The sequence below is a fragment of the Parasteatoda tepidariorum genome, chromosome 3 (genome assembly GCF_043381705.1).
Source record: "Parasteatoda tepidariorum isolate YZ-2023 chromosome 3, CAS_Ptep_4.0, whole genome shotgun sequence".
In the NCBI taxonomy this organism is placed as follows: Eukaryota; Metazoa; Arthropoda; class Arachnida; order Araneae; family Theridiidae; genus Parasteatoda; species Parasteatoda tepidariorum.
In genome coordinates, this window is record NC_092206.1 from 47,134,719 (window position 1) to 47,156,012 (window position 21,294).

The following is a 21,294-nucleotide window of genomic DNA, read 5'->3' on the forward strand; positions in this document are numbered from 1 at the left end:
ATTGCGTACTGTACATTCTATAAAGCTTCTAAATGTCCAATACTTAATTACTTAATACTTAACTGTCCAATACTTAATACGTAATTATCTGCTATCGAAAAAATGCGTCTTTGTTAAAAAAAATAACAGAAAGGTACCATCTACGAAAAAAATTTTGATAAATTAAAATAAAAAGGAGAAAATAACAGAAATATACAGTTGCGGAACAACTGTTGCAGAAAATTGCATGTAATCTAAGAAAGTAAAGAATAATGCAACACTTAATACGTAATTATCTCCTATCGAAAAAATGTGTCTTTGTTAAAAAAAAACAACAGAAGGGTACCATCAACGAAAAGAATTGTGATAAATTAAAAAAAGAAGAAGAAAATAATAACAGAAATATACAGTTGCGGAACAACTGTTGCATAAATTGCATGTGATTCAAGAAAGTAAAGAATAATGCAACACTTAATACGTACTTATCTGCTATCGAAAAAATGTGTCTTTGTTAAAAAAAAACAACAGAAGGGTACCATCCACGAAAAGAATTGTGATAAATTAAAAAAAAGGAGAAAATAATAACAGAAATATACAGTTGCGGAACAACTGTTGCAAAAAATTGCATGTGATCTAAGAAAGTAAAGAATAATGCAACACTTAATACGTAATTATCTCCTATCGAAAAAATGTGTCTTTGTTAAAAAAAAAAAAACAACAGAAGGGTACCATCCACGAAAAGAATTGTGATAAATTAAAAAAAGAGAAGAAAATAATAACAGAAATATGCAGTTGTGGAACAACTGTTGCAAAAAATTGCATGTGATCTAAGAAAGTAAAGAATAATGCAACACCTAATACATAATTATCCGCTATCGAAAAAATGTGTCGTTGTTAAAAAAAACAACAGAAGGGTACCATCCACGAAAAGAATTGTGATAAATTAAAAAAAAGAAGAAAATAATAACAGAAATATACAGTTGCAGAACAACTGTTGCAAAAAATTGCATGTGATCTAAGAAAGTAAAGAATAATGCAACACCTAATACATAATTATCCGCTATCGAAAAAATGTGTCTTTGTTAAAAAAAACAACAGAAGGGTACCATCCACGAAAAGAATTGTGATAAATTTAAAAAAAGAAGAAAATAATAACAGAAATATACAGTTGCGGAACAACTGTTGCAAAAAATTGCGTGTGATCTAAGAAAGTAAAGAATAATGCAACACTTAATACATAATTATCTGCTATCGAAAAAATGTGTCTTTGTTAAAAAAAAAAAACAACAGAAGGGTACCATCCACGAAAAGAATTGTGATAAATTAAAAAAAAGAAGAAAATAATAACAGAAATATGCAGTTGCGGAACAACTGTTGCAAAAAATTGCATGTGATCTAAGAAAGTAAAGAATAAAACAATTACGAAAAAAAAATTATTATCTGGAAAATTTTGTCGAATTCAGAAAAAAGTAATGGAAAAATACCACTAGTCAGAATAAAGACAGAATTGTTCAACAAGCTAATCAGATAATCTTAACATTACTTAATATTCATAGCCGTTTACCAAATCGAGGCTTCGTTTGTCTTGATACTTCTGTAATATCCCCAGAGAAATCCGTAATGCTAGTTCAGCGTTAGTAACAGAACTGGGTAAAAATACTTTCAGATTACCTGACTAGTGAATTCATTCTCACAGAATATAGATGATATCAGAGAGTAAAAATTTGAACTACAGCTTTTTTAGAAATTGTTTTACTTTCTTGATTTAGATATTTATAAATTTATCAAATCTTAAATGTAAATTATTTGAATTTCATAGCGAATCAGCAAATGGTAAGTTGGAGATAATTCCCTAAAATGGTGTGTGCATATTTAACCCACGAGTCAAAATGATTTAAGTATAAAATACAATTGAGTGGTATTAACTAATGTAGAATTAGTTAAAAAAATAATAAGTTTCAAACAAAGTCTTTTTTTTTTCATTTGCCGAGATAAAAAAAAAATTTATGCAAATTTGTAGAATTATGTTTTGACATGCACAGTACCGAACTAAATTTAAAAAGAGAAATTAGTTACATTCTTAAATAAAACAAAAAATACAAATTATTTTCTTTCTAATTTAAACTAATGGATAGAAAATACTTAACCGTAGTCTATTCCATGTTTTCTAAATATCAATATTAGAAATCAGGTTGCTATTTAGCAGAAAAATGACCTGATTTCCTAGGCATGTTTAGTTATTGTATGTTCAAAAAATATTTCCCTTGTGTAAGTTCCTAATGAATTAATATATGCAAGCATAAGCACTTTTTTTTGTTTTAAATAATGACTATTTATCTAAAATTGTTGAAAAATGTTTTTAGTTCTCTAGAGACTCTTTATATATNTATATATATATATATATCGCATTTATTTCCTTATTTCTTCGTATTTATCACACATTAAAGAGTACAGTTTTTTTCAAATCCAGGTAAACTTTAATTTTGTTACGATTAACATTGCGAAATGTAATCGTAACAAAACACTAACAGCAAAAGACAAGAATATAAAAATCACGTGAGTTGGAGTGAGAAGTGAGCAAACGGTGGAACTTCGCATTAAATTTAAATAATGCTCTAAGGAATATGTTGGTAATTATGTTATAACGTCATTTGTTATAATAGAAAAAAAATTATAAAATTTAATTACTTTTGTTTTAAGAAGAAATTTTTATATCACTACGTGAAACGAAGATATTTATAGCAAAAGACAAGAACACAACGTTCATGTGGTTTGGAATGCAAAGTGAGCAAACGGTGGAACTTCATATAAATTTGACATAATGCTCTAAAGAATAAGTTGGTAATTATGTTATAACGTCATTTGTGATAATGTAATAAAGTTTATAAAATTGAACAACTTTTGTTCTAAAAGGAAATTTTTATATCAATTTAAGAAACAAAGATGTTCATAGCGAGAAATAAAAACACAACACAGACGGGTCAAAATGCAAAACGAGCAGAGAGCTGAAATTCATATTTTGAAATAATTCTCTCAAAATAATTCCATTAATTGGCTCTTTTCGTTTTTAAATGAACTAGTCTTGCAGTTTTCAGCGTTTTCATTCATATTAATGAAAATTTTAACTAGTATTCACGACCTGCTATTCAGAATTGTCCTGAATTTAAATAGCTTATTTATCTAGAGATGAATAAGCTATAAGCAGATGTGCAAGGCGACTTTCGGAAATTGTTTTTTGTGGTATCAGGTTCAATATTTTGCGATCAAATTTTGTATTAAAGCATTTAAAGCTGACGGAGTGCTGCGTGTCTATTTCCTGGAATTTAAGTGCAAAATTATATTTGCAGACATAACAAAAAAATGAGTATTTGTTACCGTTAAAAATGATTAAAATGCAGCATATTTATTCTTCATTCTAGATATTATGCTTTAAGGCATTTTAGAAGTTCTTACATCAATATTATTGAAACTTATTTTAACATAATTTAAAATTACTGATAAAAAACACGTTTATAAATAAAAAATATATTTCTTTTTATTGTTCGTTTATTACGTTTTGTATTCACATTTATATAGATATCAAAAGACTAGTTTATTTTTAGATATTTTACAAAAAGGCAATGTCATAGCAAGAAATTTTCGTTAGTTGACAGTAAACGATCTAACAAAACAAACAAAGCAATTGAAATTCCACGGATCAGTCTAAATTTCTTTTACTTCAGATTCAGCTTTACAAACACATTTTTACTGCAAATATATGTTGCAGAAAAATAGAGAAAATAGAATTTGATGGAATTCTTAAAGGAGATTATCAATTCATAGAAGATGTTAAAATAACTACCCCGTGGGGAGATTTCCAGAAAAAAATGAGTAATTTGATCAAATACCTTAAAAAGAGGAAATAAACAAGTCTGATGAAAGTAACAATGATCAAATAAATGAATAAAAAATGCAACATTTCAGTAACAGAAGTTTCTTCATCTGTTTCTTTAAACAAATTTTAGTTACTTGTTCGTAAAGTTTGACAAGATAAAAATTTTATTTTTGTATTAAAGAAGTAGATTCTTAAATCGCTTAAATAAATACTTAATTACAATTGTTGCTTGTAAGACTACTACGAGTGCTTGTGATATTTATCAAATCCAGAAAATTTTTTGTATCTGTCACTGTACTTAACAAGCATATATGTGGTCCTTGTTCAAGTCTCAGGCATCATCTTAATAGTATTTGATTGATTTGTTATTATACAAACGTAATGACATAAACGTAGTCCTACTTGAGATTTTCTTATGTAAACGAATGCAACCCAACTAACTAATTTGAAATCAGAAATCGGGAAGTCTCTCAAGGAGTAGTAAAGTAAGATTAGTGCTTTTAGTGTAGAATGTGAGAAAATGGGTCATTATATTCGGTTAAGTTGATCGATCATCTGCCATGAGTAACATGGAGAATTTCATTGTTCAAACAGCAGAACTGTCTCTTTAATAGCATTTTGAAAACAATTTAGAAATGTAACTAATCAACCCAGGTGTTCTACTGATAAAGAGAATACTTGCCTTTAAAATTGATTTAATCATATTTTTTCTACTCAAATTATATTTAAAAAGAGTCAGAAGAATGAAAATATTAAAAATGTCTTTTATTAAGAAGTATTTCAAAACTGTGCATTATTTGGAATTATATAAGATGTTTCTACAATATAATTAATACATACTTTAAGAATTATTTAGAAAAACATTTTTAAGTAATTTATATAGCTTTTTTTTAAAAAAAAATTTGAAGGATAACTTAAAGTTATATTCCTAAATATCTACACTACTACACATTAATAATGCATCGTGATACAAACGAAATTAATTTACTTTAACTAATTTAAAAAATAAAATATAGCTCAGTTGATTTTGTTTTGTCATTAAATGTGTATTTTTTAACAAAGACATTTTTTATCTATGGCAGTTCAACATAATATAAAATCAGATATAATGCTAAAACTTAAAAAAATGTTAAAATAATAAGAAAAATAGGGAATAAAACCAAAATTGCAAATTACTATTAAAAATGCTCATTTAGTAAGGGCTAAGAAAATTGAATGATAAGCCATACTTTTTCCGAAGTGACAGTTTTTCACTAGATTTTACTTATTAACGTTTTCAGTTAAGTACTTTGTAAAGTAATTTTCAGGAATTGTTACTGTTATTGTTATTGTATTCTATTTTATTGTTATGTATTTTAAATATTGCTATTGTATTGTGTATGAGGAATTGTTATTGTATTTTAAATATTGCTATTGTATTGTGTATGAGGAATTGCTATTGTATTTTGTATAGTTATTTAGAAACTTGCAAGTTTTCTAAATAACAATACAATACACTAGAACATCTCGCAAAATTTTTATTTTTTTAAAAAAAAATTTTTTTTTTACTTGCCTGCTGTTTTTTTCTTTCTTTTATTGCTTCGAGCCCTTACGTTCTATTTAATTACTTTTACAGAGTTTTGAGTGAAAACTATCAAAACATTTATCAAGATATTGCTTAAGCTTACACTGTAGAAAATTCCGAATTAAATTACAGTAAAAAGTAATGGCACTTTGGGTGTATCATTCGCAAAATCGAAAAATCCATTTTACTGTAATTTTTACAGTGATTTTTGTTTAATTAAGTCTATGAATCGTACTTTGAGAGTGTATGTGCGGCCATCTAATAGTGCAATAATCGTAGCTCATTAACTAAAGTACCTGTAAATAGGCATTGATGTTCTTCCAGCGCACAGAGTTGAGAAAGAGGGCTCAACTACTATCTCAACTCAATGTTCTCGCGCGGCAAATGTGATTGAAGACTGACAAGGCAAACGGTCTCTTCTTTTGTGTTATTTGATTTGTGCTCGGTCCTGTATTTGTTAATAAATGTTTGATTAAATTAGTTACGGCCGTTGCCTTTTCCCACGTTAGAATGATAGACTGATTTAGTGATTTCGTGGTAATTATTACGGTAAAAACTGCTGTGTATCAGATTTTTCTTTCCGTAACATAGTCCGGTAAAAATGGATTTTACTATGAAAAGTACCGCTACCCAGAGTGTCGAGAGTTTATACCTTAACTTTATCCAATTTCCTTTTACAGCATGCGTCTAAGCATTATCTTGCTAAATGTTTTGATATTTTTATTTAAATTTCTTCACAAGTTATTGAATAAAATGGTAGGGCTTGAAGCAATATAATAAAGAAGAACACAAAAAGTATATTCAATAAAAAACTCTACACGATATCATACATTGAGGATCTATAATAAAAGAAGAAGAATTTTTTCCTAATACATTGAATAGCCTAATGTATAGATTTCTGAGAAATCTGTTGTTTTCTTGTCAATTCTCGTGCTGAAAGTGTCTAAAAGAATCTGTCTAGTTTAAGTGTAGAATAAAATAAATATTATGTACCTGTCTGGCTGCTGCTTCTTTTTGTTCTTCTGCGGAAATGCGCGTGGTAGCGTATGGTGTTGGATAATAGTCGCTACGATTTACTGGGCCAGACAGGGCTTTCTTTAGAGAACTTTTTTCTACTTCTGTCATTTGGACGTTTTCGTGAACTTGGCATTTGCGATTGCTATATGTATCGCTGTTACCTAGTATAAAAATGAAAAATAAGAAAAAAGATAAATGTTAAACATGTTTTAATTGAATAAAGTAATGCTTAATGTTAAAAATCACATAAAGAGGAGATTTTATTAAATAGCATAGTTTGATATAGATATTTTAAAAAAGTTTTGTGCAGTAGTGATATGTTTTAAGAATTATTTTTAAGCATTATACAATTTAAACTACTTCATTAGATTTAATTTTATTAAAAACAAAAAGAAATAAAGCACCTTAAATCGGCTGGTTGCGGTTTTTATGATAGTGACGTATGCCTTCAATATTTTCATTAAAAAATTTCATAGAATGCGTAATTTAAATGTTATTGCATATGTGTTGGCAACTAAGTTCCCACTTCTTATGTTAATTTTGTGTGAGCAATCCTTTTATCCACAAGTTCCTTGTCACTTGATTCAAATTTTCATACAAAAAAAATGGCTTAATCATTTTTTGTCGAACTCAAAATTAGAACCTGAACTATGTTTAAGGTCGAAATTTTCACCTTTAAACTTGGCATAACTATCACAAGTGATTCTTTCAGCTATTTCAATTTCTCTATACACAGCACAATTGCCACTAACAGCTTTTATGGTCCTAGAATCCTGATTAATCTTGATTAAAAGCTAAAAGAGGGAGGTGTCTGATATTTTTTTATCAATTTGATATTTCTTTTTTAACTAACAGAAACATAATACAAAATTCATTCAAATTAACTTGAACAAAAAAAAGCAATTTATAGGTTCTGGTAGAATTAAATATTCTCTGCATACATTAAGCAAATGAAATTAATGACATGAGAAACGCTAAGATTTAAAAAAAAATTAAAAAAATAAATTAATAAAAATAAAAAAAAACAGAGGGAGCTTAGTTGCCATCTTAATGTATTTTAAATTCAGAAAATAAATTTTTTTTTCTCAAATTTACATGCAATCAAAGTCTTACGAAGTCTTAGCAAAAAGAAGGAAATATTGCCTCCATCGAATTAACTCAGTTGTAAGTTTAAGCTTTTTTTAGGAATATATAAGTTTATAAAACGATAAAAAAAACAGTTAATGATCACCTGTTTGGTTTGTATCTTGAGAGTTTCTTTTATACATAATGATACAAACTAATATTATCAGAGCAATAACCACAGCTAAAGAAACTGCAGCAGGCACAAGTATATTAATGTCGAGGTATAAAGGAAGTTCTTGGGCACTGTCATCACTTATAGGGTATATTGGAGGTGAATCTGAAAAATAAAACTTGTTTTGTTATTTAATGTGCCTGGGGTTAATGTTATAAAGACGAATAATAAAGTGAACTGTATTAATCCTGGTTGTTATCATTAGCTCCAGACTTTGTTTATAATCAAATCAAGAGCAACTTATAAAAGTTACATATAAAATATCCCATATATCTCTTTCATAATTGTATTATGAAAATTGAAAATGCACTTGAAGATATTGTATTGTCTAACATTAAAGTTTAAAGATAAAGTGAAGTCGTGAACAGTTTATAACTACAATTTTCTCAGGAACAACAAAAAATGATAAATGACTCCATGATCAAATATTATATTCATACTCTTAATTTATGAATACTGCTACACTTTATTCATTGAATCCAACATTGCTTAGTAGTTTACTTATTCAGCGCGTTTAATAAAAAGCAGATGTGTTTTATTCCTTTATTGAATTTAATTTTTGGATCGTAGAATAATTGATGCAAAATAAAATGAAATCGTTCCTTTTTAGACATTGTCAAAGTCATAGATTTTGATAATGCCATTATAGGAACATAAAAGCAGTACCTAACATCCTAGTACAAGACATGAAATCCTAACATCTTAGTACAAATCTGTCACAAAAAGCACACTTGACACAAAAGACGAAAGCACTTCCGGAGAAAACCTACCCCTCAACCAGCTTCCAGATATTCTTTTGCTAAATGTGAGTGTACTAAACTATTTCTCAAGGTTAAAAAAATTTGAGTATTTAATTTAATAATTAGGTAAGGGTAACTGTAAAAAAAAACTCAGATGAAATTATGGTAAAAAGTATCGTCATTCAGGGTGCCAGTACTTCTTTACCGTAAAATCCAATTTTACCGGAACATGTTACGGAATAAAAATCTGATGAGCCGTAATTATTACAGTAGTAATTACCGTAAAATCACCGAATCACTAATATTAAATATAAATTATTGTAAAATTTATGGCATAATATTTTACGGTTAAAATGGGTTTGACAGTGAAATGGATTTTACGGATGATGCATCCAAAGTGCCGATATTTTATTTAGTAGTTTGGTCTGGAATTTTTTATAGAGCAACCTTTACCGTATTATAATAACTGCAATCAGGTCTGAAGAATTGATTTTAAAATGAAATTTAAACTTTACAATGTTTTGAAACTTTTTTATGCAAACTTTTTGGGGCTGAACAAATATTTCGAATTATCCATAATTTCGAATAAAGCACGTTCGAATAATCTACGAATTATTGAATATGGCTTAAAAATTATCTTTATACTTTACTTCTTGATTGCATTAGTATTATATCAATTTCATTTAATAAAATATCGCAGTGAATCGAATTGCGCATTACATCTTCTAAACTATTTTTAAAATACCAGGTTATAGTTTTTAACTAATATTTATTAATAGCATCGATTTCAATGCAATTCTCACTTTTTACAGTTCAGTTTTCAAGTATTTCAGATTGCCAAGATTCATAAATGTTTCGAAAATAATTCTTCTTCAGACTCTTACGGGAATTATGTATAGCCGTTTGTACATAGTAACACATACGAGGATTAAATTCAGTTTTATATGATTTGCTTATAACTCAACATTTATATGATTTTTCGATAGATATTTCTCAAGGGATTTCTGTTTCATATATGTGGAGAATATGTGAAATTTCTTGGAATATATTTTTTTGTATATTTTTAAACACATTTTCAACTTATTTTAACATATTTTAATTTTTGTATTTGATAGGGACAGATAAAATCTTGTCTTCGATGCTCATACGATTTTGATATCTGATAATCATATATTAGTTTTTTGTTGATACAAAATGCAAATTAAATGAAATTACTTAAAAAATACTTTTATTATGGATGAGCATAAATGGAAGTTAAAACATAATGAAAGATTCTAACAAGAAAATGATTTACATTTAAAGCAAAATAAAATTCTCTCAAAACTGCATCGGTCATCATTTTCTAAGGATAAAGAAGGAGTTTCAAAGTAAGTCTGTAATTGTTATTACTTCTACAATCGGGTTTGTTCCTCAATTCATAAAAACATACTACATTGAAGTCTACTAACTACAGTTACATGTGATATCTATTCTTATTTGAAGGACAACACCTTCCACAATAAGCAGACATACTCCGAATATTGTAAATAGCACTCATGTTAATGCGATAGTAAACAAGTCTTTTATTTATAACAATAAAATGTTAATAACGATGTCTTTTGGGGATATATGTTCCCGTATTTAATACAAAAAGCACAGCTTTATATCAATTTATCATTTAATGAACAATAAGGTTTTGAAATATAAGTTTAAATTACATTATTTCATTTTATAAGGACAGTAATAAATTCACAGCTTCCTTTCTATCCATAAAATTAAAAGTAAAGCTGTTTTAAAGAATTAAATAGTGAATAATTTTAATAAAATAATAGTTGAAAAGCTTATTTTATGCACATATTTTTGTTGTAATATTCTCTTAGACTTACTAGTACTTTATATTACATCTATATAAAAACTATATATTGCATTGTCTAGACACCGCCAATGATATTAGCATAAATTTTATGCAACAATTATAGTTTTATTAATTTTATAGAACTTCATGTCAAAAAATAAAATTATTGTAATTTTATAACAGCGTTGGTTTGAACGACTTATTTAAGTAAACTGTTTATTTATTACGTTACTCTAAATCCTATAAACTATAAATGCATAAAAATTTTGAGAAAAAAAATAACGATAGTTATTTCAGTAATTATTTTATAGCTTTGAAAATTCTTAGATTAAAATATGAATTTTACATTTAAAAATCGTTTTATTTAAATATTTTTTAATTTTCTTTAGTGTATAATGTAATTACAAAGCTATTTTATAAAGGTTTTATAAAATCTTTTTTCTAATTCTAATATTCCTAATCTTAAATGTTCGAAAATTCGCTCCTATAGACTTCAAAAGATTTTTCTTCTTGGCAATAGCCCTTATTTTCAAATCCTGTTTCTCAAATATTAAATTAATTCTTTTTTACATTTTGCATAGTGAGTTATAAACATATTGAACAAGAAACTGTGAAGCGTTGAAGAAAAATATTGAAAAGTATCAGATAAAAATATTTACTTAAGCTGTACCTCTACGTTAATATTTACTTCTGCAACACAAATTATTTTTAAAATAAACTTAAGAAGCTCACTTGTACTTTTACGGTATTAAGAGAATAGTTCCTTAGGTAAAAGCTTTTATTATATAATGCTTAAACTTAATGTTTCTTTTTTATTGGAAGCTTTTTAGGAATAATGACTGTTGCTAGGGCTTATGTAACGATAGTTAGATATCGACCTGAACATAATGAATAGTAAATAATTTTACATTTATTTAGTTCAAGGATGAGTCTATATCTCCGATTTTTATTTTAAGGTTTAATATATGCTTAATAAAATAATAAAAAGTATTGGAAAATTACATGTATCGGATAGAGGTCTTATTCTTTCGGAAAAGATTCCCACACTCAAAGATAAGAATGTATACCGGTATCGATATATACAGGTTGTTGGCATTTTGAATTTAAAAAAATGTAAAGAATATGAGGCAAGAGTATATCAACCGATTCCAAGAGTATATCAACCCTGTATAAAAACAATGGCTCACACTCGATGGAGTAGTTATTGTGATATTGTAAACAAGGCATTTTCAATTATTGTTATTTTTCACAAATCCTAGAGCCATATCATTGCTTAGAATATTAAGGAAAAATAAAAGGTAATTAATTTAGATCAATTCGCAGTTTTGTCATATTCACGTTTTTGTTCCTTTTGAGGTTTATTCATTTTACAGGATAGCGATTTTCTAATCCAGTTTCTTTTAGCAATCCGCTCTCCTGTTTGACATTTTCTTAAAAAAAAGTTAGGAATCATTTGATTCTTGACTTTGTTTTAGTTTAGGTAGCAAATTTTAAGAGAAATAAAAGTTTTCATTCTAATTGTGACAAACTAAACCCAAGAAAAAATATCTAAAAAAGAGAGTGAGTCGTTAAAGGCCCCTGGATTGTAAATTAGCAAACGAACCTCATAGAGAAAGAATAATATGATTATCTCTGCTAAATTCATAGATTCGGCCATATAATCTTCATAATTTCTTTAATAGTAAGAGTATATTATTTTAAGCGAAACAATAATTAGTACCAAACCATTGCTCACCAGCACTTAATGGGCTGGTGACGAATGTATATTCAGCATCAGTCGATCCTGCTTCATTGTGTGCTGTTACTTGAAGTCTGTACCAAGTTCCTGGGCTCAAATCGTCTAATATTACTTGGCGCTTTAACTTATCCAAAGAACGTCCACTGCCTTCGGGAGCACCTTCTGTCACTAAATTCCATATTTGTTGACGCTGTTGTCTGTATCGAACCACGAAAGATTTTAATGGACAGCCGCCATCATGCCACGCATCCAAATGAACTGCGGCAGAAGTTTGATTTGTGCTTACCATTGACTGTTTGTCAGGAGCTACGGGAGCTGTGGGATAATACAATAAATCAGGTATATCAGGATAATCAATAATAAAATTATCAGGACAATCAGCATCAAAGAAAGAAAACCCAACTGAATAATAAGTATTCTGGGTGATCTAAGAAAGACTAACCATTTGGAAAAAACAAAACAAAACTATAAGTCATAGAAATTTACTGCTTTAAACTTAAACTTTAACTAAGGATTCCTCCTGTATAATATAAAAATTAGTTACAAAGTTAATCAAATGGTGTTACTACATGAACAATAAATTAGTGTTTTCAGAACTATTACAACAGAATGAACTAAAATCCGTGCAAATATATCAGTTGGAATGGTCTATAATGTAGCATAACATAAATTTTTCAATCAAAGGCACTAGCTGTTAAAGAGCTCTGCACTTGAAAAAATTCTGATTAAAAGTACCGCTGCTAAGGGTTCCAGTACTTTTTACCGTAAAATTTATTTTTATCGAAACATATTAAGCACCAAACAATCTGATAAACCGTTATTTTTCCAGTAATAATAAAAGTAAAATCACTTAATTTCTCTAATTAAATAAATATTCCTGTAAAAATTACGGTATTCTATTTTACGGTAAAAATTGCCTTGATGTTGAAAAGAATTTTACGGATGATGCACTCAAAATGCGGGTATTTTATACCATAATTGGATCCGGATTTTTTTGCAGTGTGTAAATACGTTTTAAATATGAGAAAAAACCTGAATTCCTCACAGAACGCAGCAAACAGTATGCTTCCATTTGTCCTAAACGCATTTTTCAAATCCTGATCTCGTGATTGCTAGAATAAATTTTATGTTGCTTTTGTTAATTAATGTTTTCCTCTAAAAATGAGTATCGTCCTAATTTAAAATCTCCTTTAATTTTTTGATATTATTATTCTATTCTCTTTGCCTAAATAAAAATTAAATAAGGCATGTATAAGGTAGATATAAGTAATAGTAATAGTAAGTATAAGTGATTGTATGACATACGTAAAGTCCTCTTGTATAAAAATTAAAGAAATAAAGAAAATATAAATTCTGTTATGTAAAAGTTTAAAAAGGCAGTACATTTAATAAGGAAAGCGTTTAAGTCTTACATAATTTGTTGCTACATATTTCACTCTAAAAAGTTGAAATTTCTACAAACATTACACACCGTCAATAAAGCTTAACTTACTTAATCAGTTATAATGCAGAAGAATAAAAAGAAGCTTACTTTTTATTCGATTCTACAGAATATTTAAATGAAAGCTGTTGGATTTCTTTTTTTATAAAACTAGTTTTAAATTTACGATAAGAAAGTAAAATAAGCAAAAAAAGGAAAAATACTTCTTCATAAACATACCGTAAAATCGTTCAAACAGTGAATAAAATATGTATTCCTAATTTATTATTCAAATTGTATGTTTCATGTAAGTTCTTTCAAAAGATAACAACATGAAAATAAAAATACCCTTGAAGATTTCCTATTCTTTCTTTTCCTTTATTTTTTCGCTTTGTAAGAGAAAAATCAATACATACTTTTTTCCGTGTGATATATATAAAAATATTTCTGTCATAGAAATATTTTATAATCAAACGTATTAAATATCACCTTAAATTTTTACAGCAAAGGTTTTATTTCATATTTTTTTGAAATTGAAAATTTACGTCGTGTAACGGGCATTTTCTTACCGTTAATTTCAAGTATAAATCAGACTTTTCCCCAGAAATATTCAGATTCGTTTGGCATTAAATGGTACTAAATAACTAGACCATTAGCAGAATTTAAAAAGTTTTGTATTTTTAATTTCGCAATTTGAAGCGTTTAGTTCACTGAATTCAAAAAAATATTTTTAGTGCAAATTTTTTCAAAGTTGTTTTTCAGCTAATGAACTTCTCTAGTTCCAAACGTGCTTGGAATTGAAAATTTTTAAAAATAAATTCTTTGAGCTTTAGGTAAGAAGTTAATAAGAAATTTTGGTGTTGGATAGAAAATAAAATAAAATTCTTTAGCAATCAATTTTTTAAACTTTTTTTCGATTTCTGTTAATGCGATAGTAAACAAGTCTTTTATTTATAACAATAAAATGTTAATAACGATGTCTTTTGGGGATATATGTTCCCGTATTTAATACAAAAAGCACAGCTTTATATCAATTTATCATTTAATGAACAATGAGGTTTTGAAATATAAGTTTAAATTACATTATTTCATTTTATAAGGACAGTAATAAATTCACAGCTTCCTTTCTATCCATAAAATTANAAATTAACAGTTAAGAGGATTTTTCTTCCTATTATTATTAGAATAATATAATTCTTCGTTTCATTTTGAGACAAAACTATTTAAATTGGTGTCTGATCTTATTAATTTTTTGCAATTATTTTCCGGTGCAAATTACATTAATATACTATGATGAATTACCATTAAGGAGATTCCTTAAATGACTTAGAACTTCATGCGCAAAGTGATAAATGCAAAAATTGTATTTAAAATATAACATCTGTTCGTTTGGTAAGAAAAAATATTAAATTAACGCTGTAAACTCACGTAATTTGTTTCAACAATATAGTTTTAATTTTAAATGTTATTTCAAAACATGATTTATGTTCAATAATAGATCTTAATGATGCCATAAAAGAAATATTTGGACGCGGGAAGTAGTGGGACAAATGTTAATTTTTATTTAGTTCGATATTTTCAGCTGTCTTATGCCAAAAAATCAGAAATTATTGCGAAGCAAACATCGGGGTTGGTGAGCGTTAGCGAGCAGAGGGCTTAGTCCCCTAGTTGTTTAAAAAAGTTCTATCGCTTTTGTCAGGTATTCATCAGAGTTTTATTTTATGATTTCCTTCTTAAGACTTTTTTTTGCTTAAAAAAATTTAAGAAAAAGAACACGTAAGGAATGTTAAAATGTAATTTAATTTCTTTTTCCTTATAATTCATAGTTTTAAAACCAAAACATTTAATTTTAAACTGAATAAAATAAAAAAGAAAAATAAACTGTTTATAAACTGTATAAAACTTGTTTGAGTAATAACGAAAATAAAATAAACATCTAGTACGAATTTTTTTTTTATCGAGAAAAAATAATTCTGGTTAAATTGTCATTCTGTATAATAATGACATTTCAGCAAAAAAAAAATTTGTTTGATAAAAAAAAATAATATAAATAAAATATAATTTTATATTTGAATATAAATATATATATATATTTTTTTATGTTTAAATATATGAAAAAATATATATTTAAAATATTCATTTGGTATTTTTTCTTGTTGTTATGATAATGGTTTATCAGGGATTCTGGTTTCAAAATTATAGTGCTTATTGCTACACATTTCGTACCGAATACAAAACTGAAAAAGTAAATTTAACCGAATAAATTGTTTTCATGGCTTTTTTTAAGATACCATGATAAAGTTACCAAATTTTACCGCGCTTACCAAATTTTATCACAGATTATAAAATCGTATTTTCTTGTCAATTTTACCAAAATCATAACGAAAGCGTTTCGGTTAAAATTACCGAGCTTTTTAGAGCCAGGAACACGCTAAATTTTAAACTTATTCTGGTAGTTTTGACCATACTTTTTTTCGCCGTGTAAAATACGCAAACTGAAAGTAGTATCGAATATGTTCTAACATACATTAATCTTGCTTATTATTTCCTTTTAGTTTCTTGTCAAAAAAGTATAAACATTAGGTGCCTCAATAGATATTTGAAAGAGCCGGACAAAAACTGATACCAAATTCATTGGAAATGCTAGAAAGATAGTCACGATAACAATGAAACTAGTTTTAATTACTGATGACAATGTTTCTATTAATAGCTTTCAAGTCGACTTCCAATAATAGCTTTTTTTTATCAAATTGGCCTCAACAATTTTAGTCTCACCTTTCACTCTATTGATTTCCTGTATTTCAATAACGTTTTATTACTCTTTTAAATAGTAATTAGTGAGACACAAGACGTGATTTTTTAATATTATTTTTGTCACCGATTCTAAAAACAATAAAAGCCACTTCACGAACAATTTAGGATTAATCCATAAATTTAGTAATACTTATAGAAGCCAGTCCTTCAGATCTATGAGAGTTTTTAACGTTTATTCATCATATTCATCCATTGAATGACATCATATGTCTTTGATTTTTGGTATTCTTTCTCAATCCCTTCTTAGAAATTGATAATACCTCATTCATCTTTCACGCTCTGAATAATATTTCCTTCACCTATTGATTCCTTTGCAATAAGATATATTTGCAGCTTAGGTAAGTTATAAATATCTTCTTTCAACCATATCTCTTAGCAATTACTGCAGTACGGAAGCCATACAGTCTTATATAAGAACTAGAACTTATAAAATCATTACCTATCGTTACACAATGACGAAAAAAAAAGTGCAATGTAAATAAAAGGTTTGTTGAGGGAATAGCACATTTATTTGATAAATATATAGTTAAGATAAGAACGTTTCTTAAGTGACTGACAATAAATAATGATATTTTATAGAGAAGGTTGAAACAACACTATTTGACTTCTCGTATCAATGTACATTTAAAGCTTTCATTTATACGAAACTCAAGTTCAAATTTGAATAAGATTAAGTAAAATTATAAAAAAACTATTATTACTGGTAAAAAATGTTTTGGAGAGGATTATCGAAGTATAATTGTATTAAATTGAGAAAAAAAGACTCCACATTATTTTTCGTTTAATGAGATTTCCTTAGACGGAGAGTGCCACGATATTTTATTTATATAAATTTATAATTTCATGAAATTTTAAATATATATATACATAATTTCATCATCAGCTCACATGATAATATCAGTTGAAAATAGTGCTTTCTAGTATTGAATTAATATAGCCAAAGCAAAATATATCAATACAATTGTGAGAGGAATCCCCAAAAAATCGAAACAAAAATAGATCATATTAAGTAAGAAATATACTAAATAAAACTCATCGAGCGAAAATAGAAAATAAAATTTAAAAAAAAATACAGAAAAGTATGAAATGTAATCTATAAAGTGAGCAGNTTTGCAATAAGATATATTTGCAGCTTAGGTAAGTTATAAATATCTTCTTTCAACCATATCTCTTAGCAATTACTGCAGTACGGAAGCCATACAGTCTTATATAAGAACTAGAACTTATAAAATCATTACCTATCGTTACACAATGACGAAAAAAAAGTGCAATGTAAATAAAAGGTTTGTTGAGGGAATAGCACATTTATTTGATAAATATATAGTTAAGATAAGAACGTTTCTTAAGTGATTGATAATAAATAATGATATTTTATAGAGAAGATTGAAACATCACTATTTGACTTCTCGTATCAATGTACATTTAAAGCTTTCATTTATAAGAAACTGAAGTTTCAATTTAAATAAGATTAAATAAAATGATAAAAAAACTATTATTACTGCTAAAAAAATGAGCTGGAGAGGATTATCGAGGCATAATTGTATTAAATAGAGAAAATAAGACGCCACATTATTTTTCGTTTAATGAGGTTTCCTTAGAAGGAGAGAGCCACGATATTTTTATTATAAAAACTTATAATTTCATGAAATTATGAATATATATATATATTTATAATTTCATCATCAGCTCACACGATCATATCAGTAGAAAAGAGTGCTTTCTAATATTGAATTAATATAGCCAAAGCAAAATATATCAATACAATTGTGGGAGGAATCCCCAAAAAATCGAAACGAAAATGGATCATATTAAGTAAACAATATACTAAATAAAACTCATCAAGCGAAAATAGAAAATAAAACTAAAAAAAAAAATACAGAAAAGTATGAAATGTAATCTATAAAGTGAGCAGCAAATTCAAGTGAAATTACTAATGCTGAAATCCTTCAATAATGATTTAAAATATTTTCGTAACAAGTTTGGCAGATTACAAAATATGAAAATAGAGGTGTAACTAGAGGTTAGAGGCTTAATTAGAGGTTGTTTTTTTTTTTGGCGCGTTCTTACTTCAGCACGTTCGATTTTTCAGTTACCTTGGATTGGCCCGAGACAAGATGCGAGCAAGGGACTAATATTGTACTGGATAGTTCAAAGTTTATAATTAATAAATTTGATATTTAATAATAAAATCTTAATGATTTTAGAAAATTAATTTTTAAAAGAAAAATTATTTGCCCTCTTTACACAGATTTCTAGTCACGGATTTGACACGGATTTAATATCAAGATTATAATTTTTTTCATAATAGTACAAAAATAAGTTATCTAAGAGATATGAAAAAATAGATCCTTGTGGTATTTCGTCAATTTGAATAAAAATATGTTTTCTATTGTGAAGATAATTGTTAAAAAGACAAAAATTAATTAGAATTTTCCTATGAATTTATCTTCTTTTCCTTAATAAGTTCTAAAATCTGTTGAATATTAGTGATAAGCCAAGATAAACCTTCTTAAATATTATTGTCATTAATTTTATTAGAAAATGGTGCCTGGCTTAGTTAGGTAAGTATTAGACCCACATGTGATGGCTTTGAATTTAATAGGAATTTTATGAAATTTTGGACTGATAATTAAGTAAGGATATTGTATATTGCTAATTATAATTTTTAACCACTTATATAAAGATAAATTTTTTTAATTATAATGTTATTATTTAAATTACTAAGCCTAAAGTTTTTACTATTCTTCAACTCCTTATTTAAAAGTTCAACATATATTTTTTTGACAGAGGATTGCATAATTACTGTTCACTTTGTATATAGGGGCAATTAAAATTTTTTTTGCAGTTTAGTTTATCAATCAAATTTAGAAACATTCGGTGGTTACTTAAAGTTTCCTTATTATTGAATACAAAGGTTTTAAAGTAATAAACAGTCCATTTCCATTTTGTTAACATATCTAAAAGTAAAGAGAATCTATTTGATATTTTTAAACAAAAATTTTTGAAATCATTAAGAAAATATTTTCAAATATTATTAATTCATGTATGGTAAATGAAACTAAATTTGTGCCTTTTGTCATTAAATTTCTAAGCTCTCAGTTTTTTAAAATATTTAAATTACCAGTAATAATATGCTTATGATGTTTATCAATAAATTCAAAAAATTTCTCTTCTTCACAGTGACATTCGTAATCGAATATATTAAGTTTCTCTAAATTTTTGCAAACATCATTATAATTAAAAATAGTTCTACCAAGAGATCTATTATATTTAAAGCTCTTAATTAAGTTAAAATCTTTTAATAGAAATTCCTTTTTTTAAATTTTAAAAATATTATGAAATTTAATCTTATTAAAAATAGGATTTTCAAAGTCAACCTTGAAATAAAAATTATCTAAATAATTTTTTTTTTTGGGGTAAAATTCTACTTATTTTAGCTAATACGAGTTCGAAAAAAAAAGAATTTTGAAGTGCAAATTAACAAAAGAAAAGTTAGCAATAAGATTTTGAAGCTTATATACATCATTATACTTAAGGAAAAAAAAAACAAAATGTTTCATTGGTTTAATATTATAATGCTTATTGAAATCTTTTTCCATATTAGAAGTAAATTCTTATTTTATAATAATATTTATGTACAATAATACTTATATATAAAAATATTTATATATATTAATATTTTATTTACAATTAATTTGTTACTATTAAGAGAGTTTTTATTACTTCCTGGTATCCGTTTACCACGATTCGTACGCCTTTCTTTAATGTGAAAAAGCGAGTTAGTTAAGGAGTTATCTAAGTTAATCTGTGTTTGTTGGAAGGTAGCTTTCAACCCATATGGCAAAATCGTTTTGTATAAAAGCATGCAGTAATTTTTTTTGTAGTCTTAAATCGATAGCTTCTAACTATACTAAACTCAGTGGCGTGACAGCTCATAAAGGGACCAAGGCCTACTGTGCCCATCTCAGTCTTCTTGACCTTAGGCTCTGGGGTGCAGGATAAAATGTTTCGGACAGGTGGTCAGTCGAACGTGGAACCCCCAGTGCTTAGTTCCCAAGCATGCTTGGTATTCATTTATCGACCCACTGAAGGGACGAAAGGCTGAGTCACCCTTGCCCGGCCCGAGGATCGAACCAGGGACCTGTGGCACGACAGCGCGAAGGGCTACCGCTCAGCCACCGGGCGTCAAGCTTCTAACTATACCTAAAATATTAATTTTATTGCTGTTAAAATTATGTACTCTAAAATGATTCAATTCTAGTTTATTGATAATTTTATTACTGTTTATATCTGAAAGATGTTGATTGTTTTTAATATTAAGAAAGTTCCTTTTTTGTTCAGCAGATTTTAATTACGAAATCCACAGGTTATCATATAAATAACATTTTTAATTTTACAAAGAAATTTGGAGCTATAGTTATCCTGAATCATATTTTTTTTTTTATCAATATTAGAGCAAGTTTTACATCTTTTATCAGCACACGCTTTATAAGATGGAGAAAATTTTGGATATGAATGCAATTCAAAAAATCTTCTGTTTTCAGAGTGGCAGATTGTTGATCCGAATTTCTCCTCTGAATCAAGAATCGTCGCGTATGGCCGACATGGTACAATATGTAGAATAACTAAAATATTCAACATATTTTTTACCAGGTGCTTAATTAATATCACTATCTAAATCCATGAAAATAGGCTCAAAGAGCTACGTCCTAAATACACGAAAAATAGTTTGATATATATATATATATATAAAATTTTTTTTTATTCGAAATAGCACAACTGTAAAGATTGAAACATACTCCTAATACTTCGAAATACTCAAACTTTTGTACTTGAGTTACGTGAAATTTGTTCAGAATTAAAAAGTAGTAATGCAATTACATGTAAACCAAGCGAACCTTCCTTTAGTAACAACTTTAGAAAAAGCTTTTTAATAATTTTGAAAGCATGTATGATATGGTGGATAAAAATGTTTGCAAAGATAAATATGAATACGGCATTAATGAATTAACCCTTT

The 21,294-nt window shown here is 27.2% G+C and overlaps 1 protein-coding gene across 1 annotated transcript in view; it reads right to left on the reverse strand.

Moving 5' to 3' along the window:
* Positions 1-21,294, reverse strand: part of LOC107457170 (cell adhesion molecule Dscam1-like) — a 260,596-nt gene that overhangs the window by 15,201 nt on the left and 224,101 nt on the right. The window contains exons 19-21 of the mRNA XM_071179192.1: positions 12,041-12,358; positions 7,666-7,836; positions 6,411-6,595 (exon numbers count right to left, since the gene is read on the reverse strand). Coding sequence (XP_071035293.1) covers positions 6,411-6,595; positions 7,666-7,836; positions 12,041-12,358 — 674 coding nt within the window. The remainder of the gene's footprint in view (positions 1-6,410; positions 6,596-7,665; positions 7,837-12,040; positions 12,359-21,294) is intronic.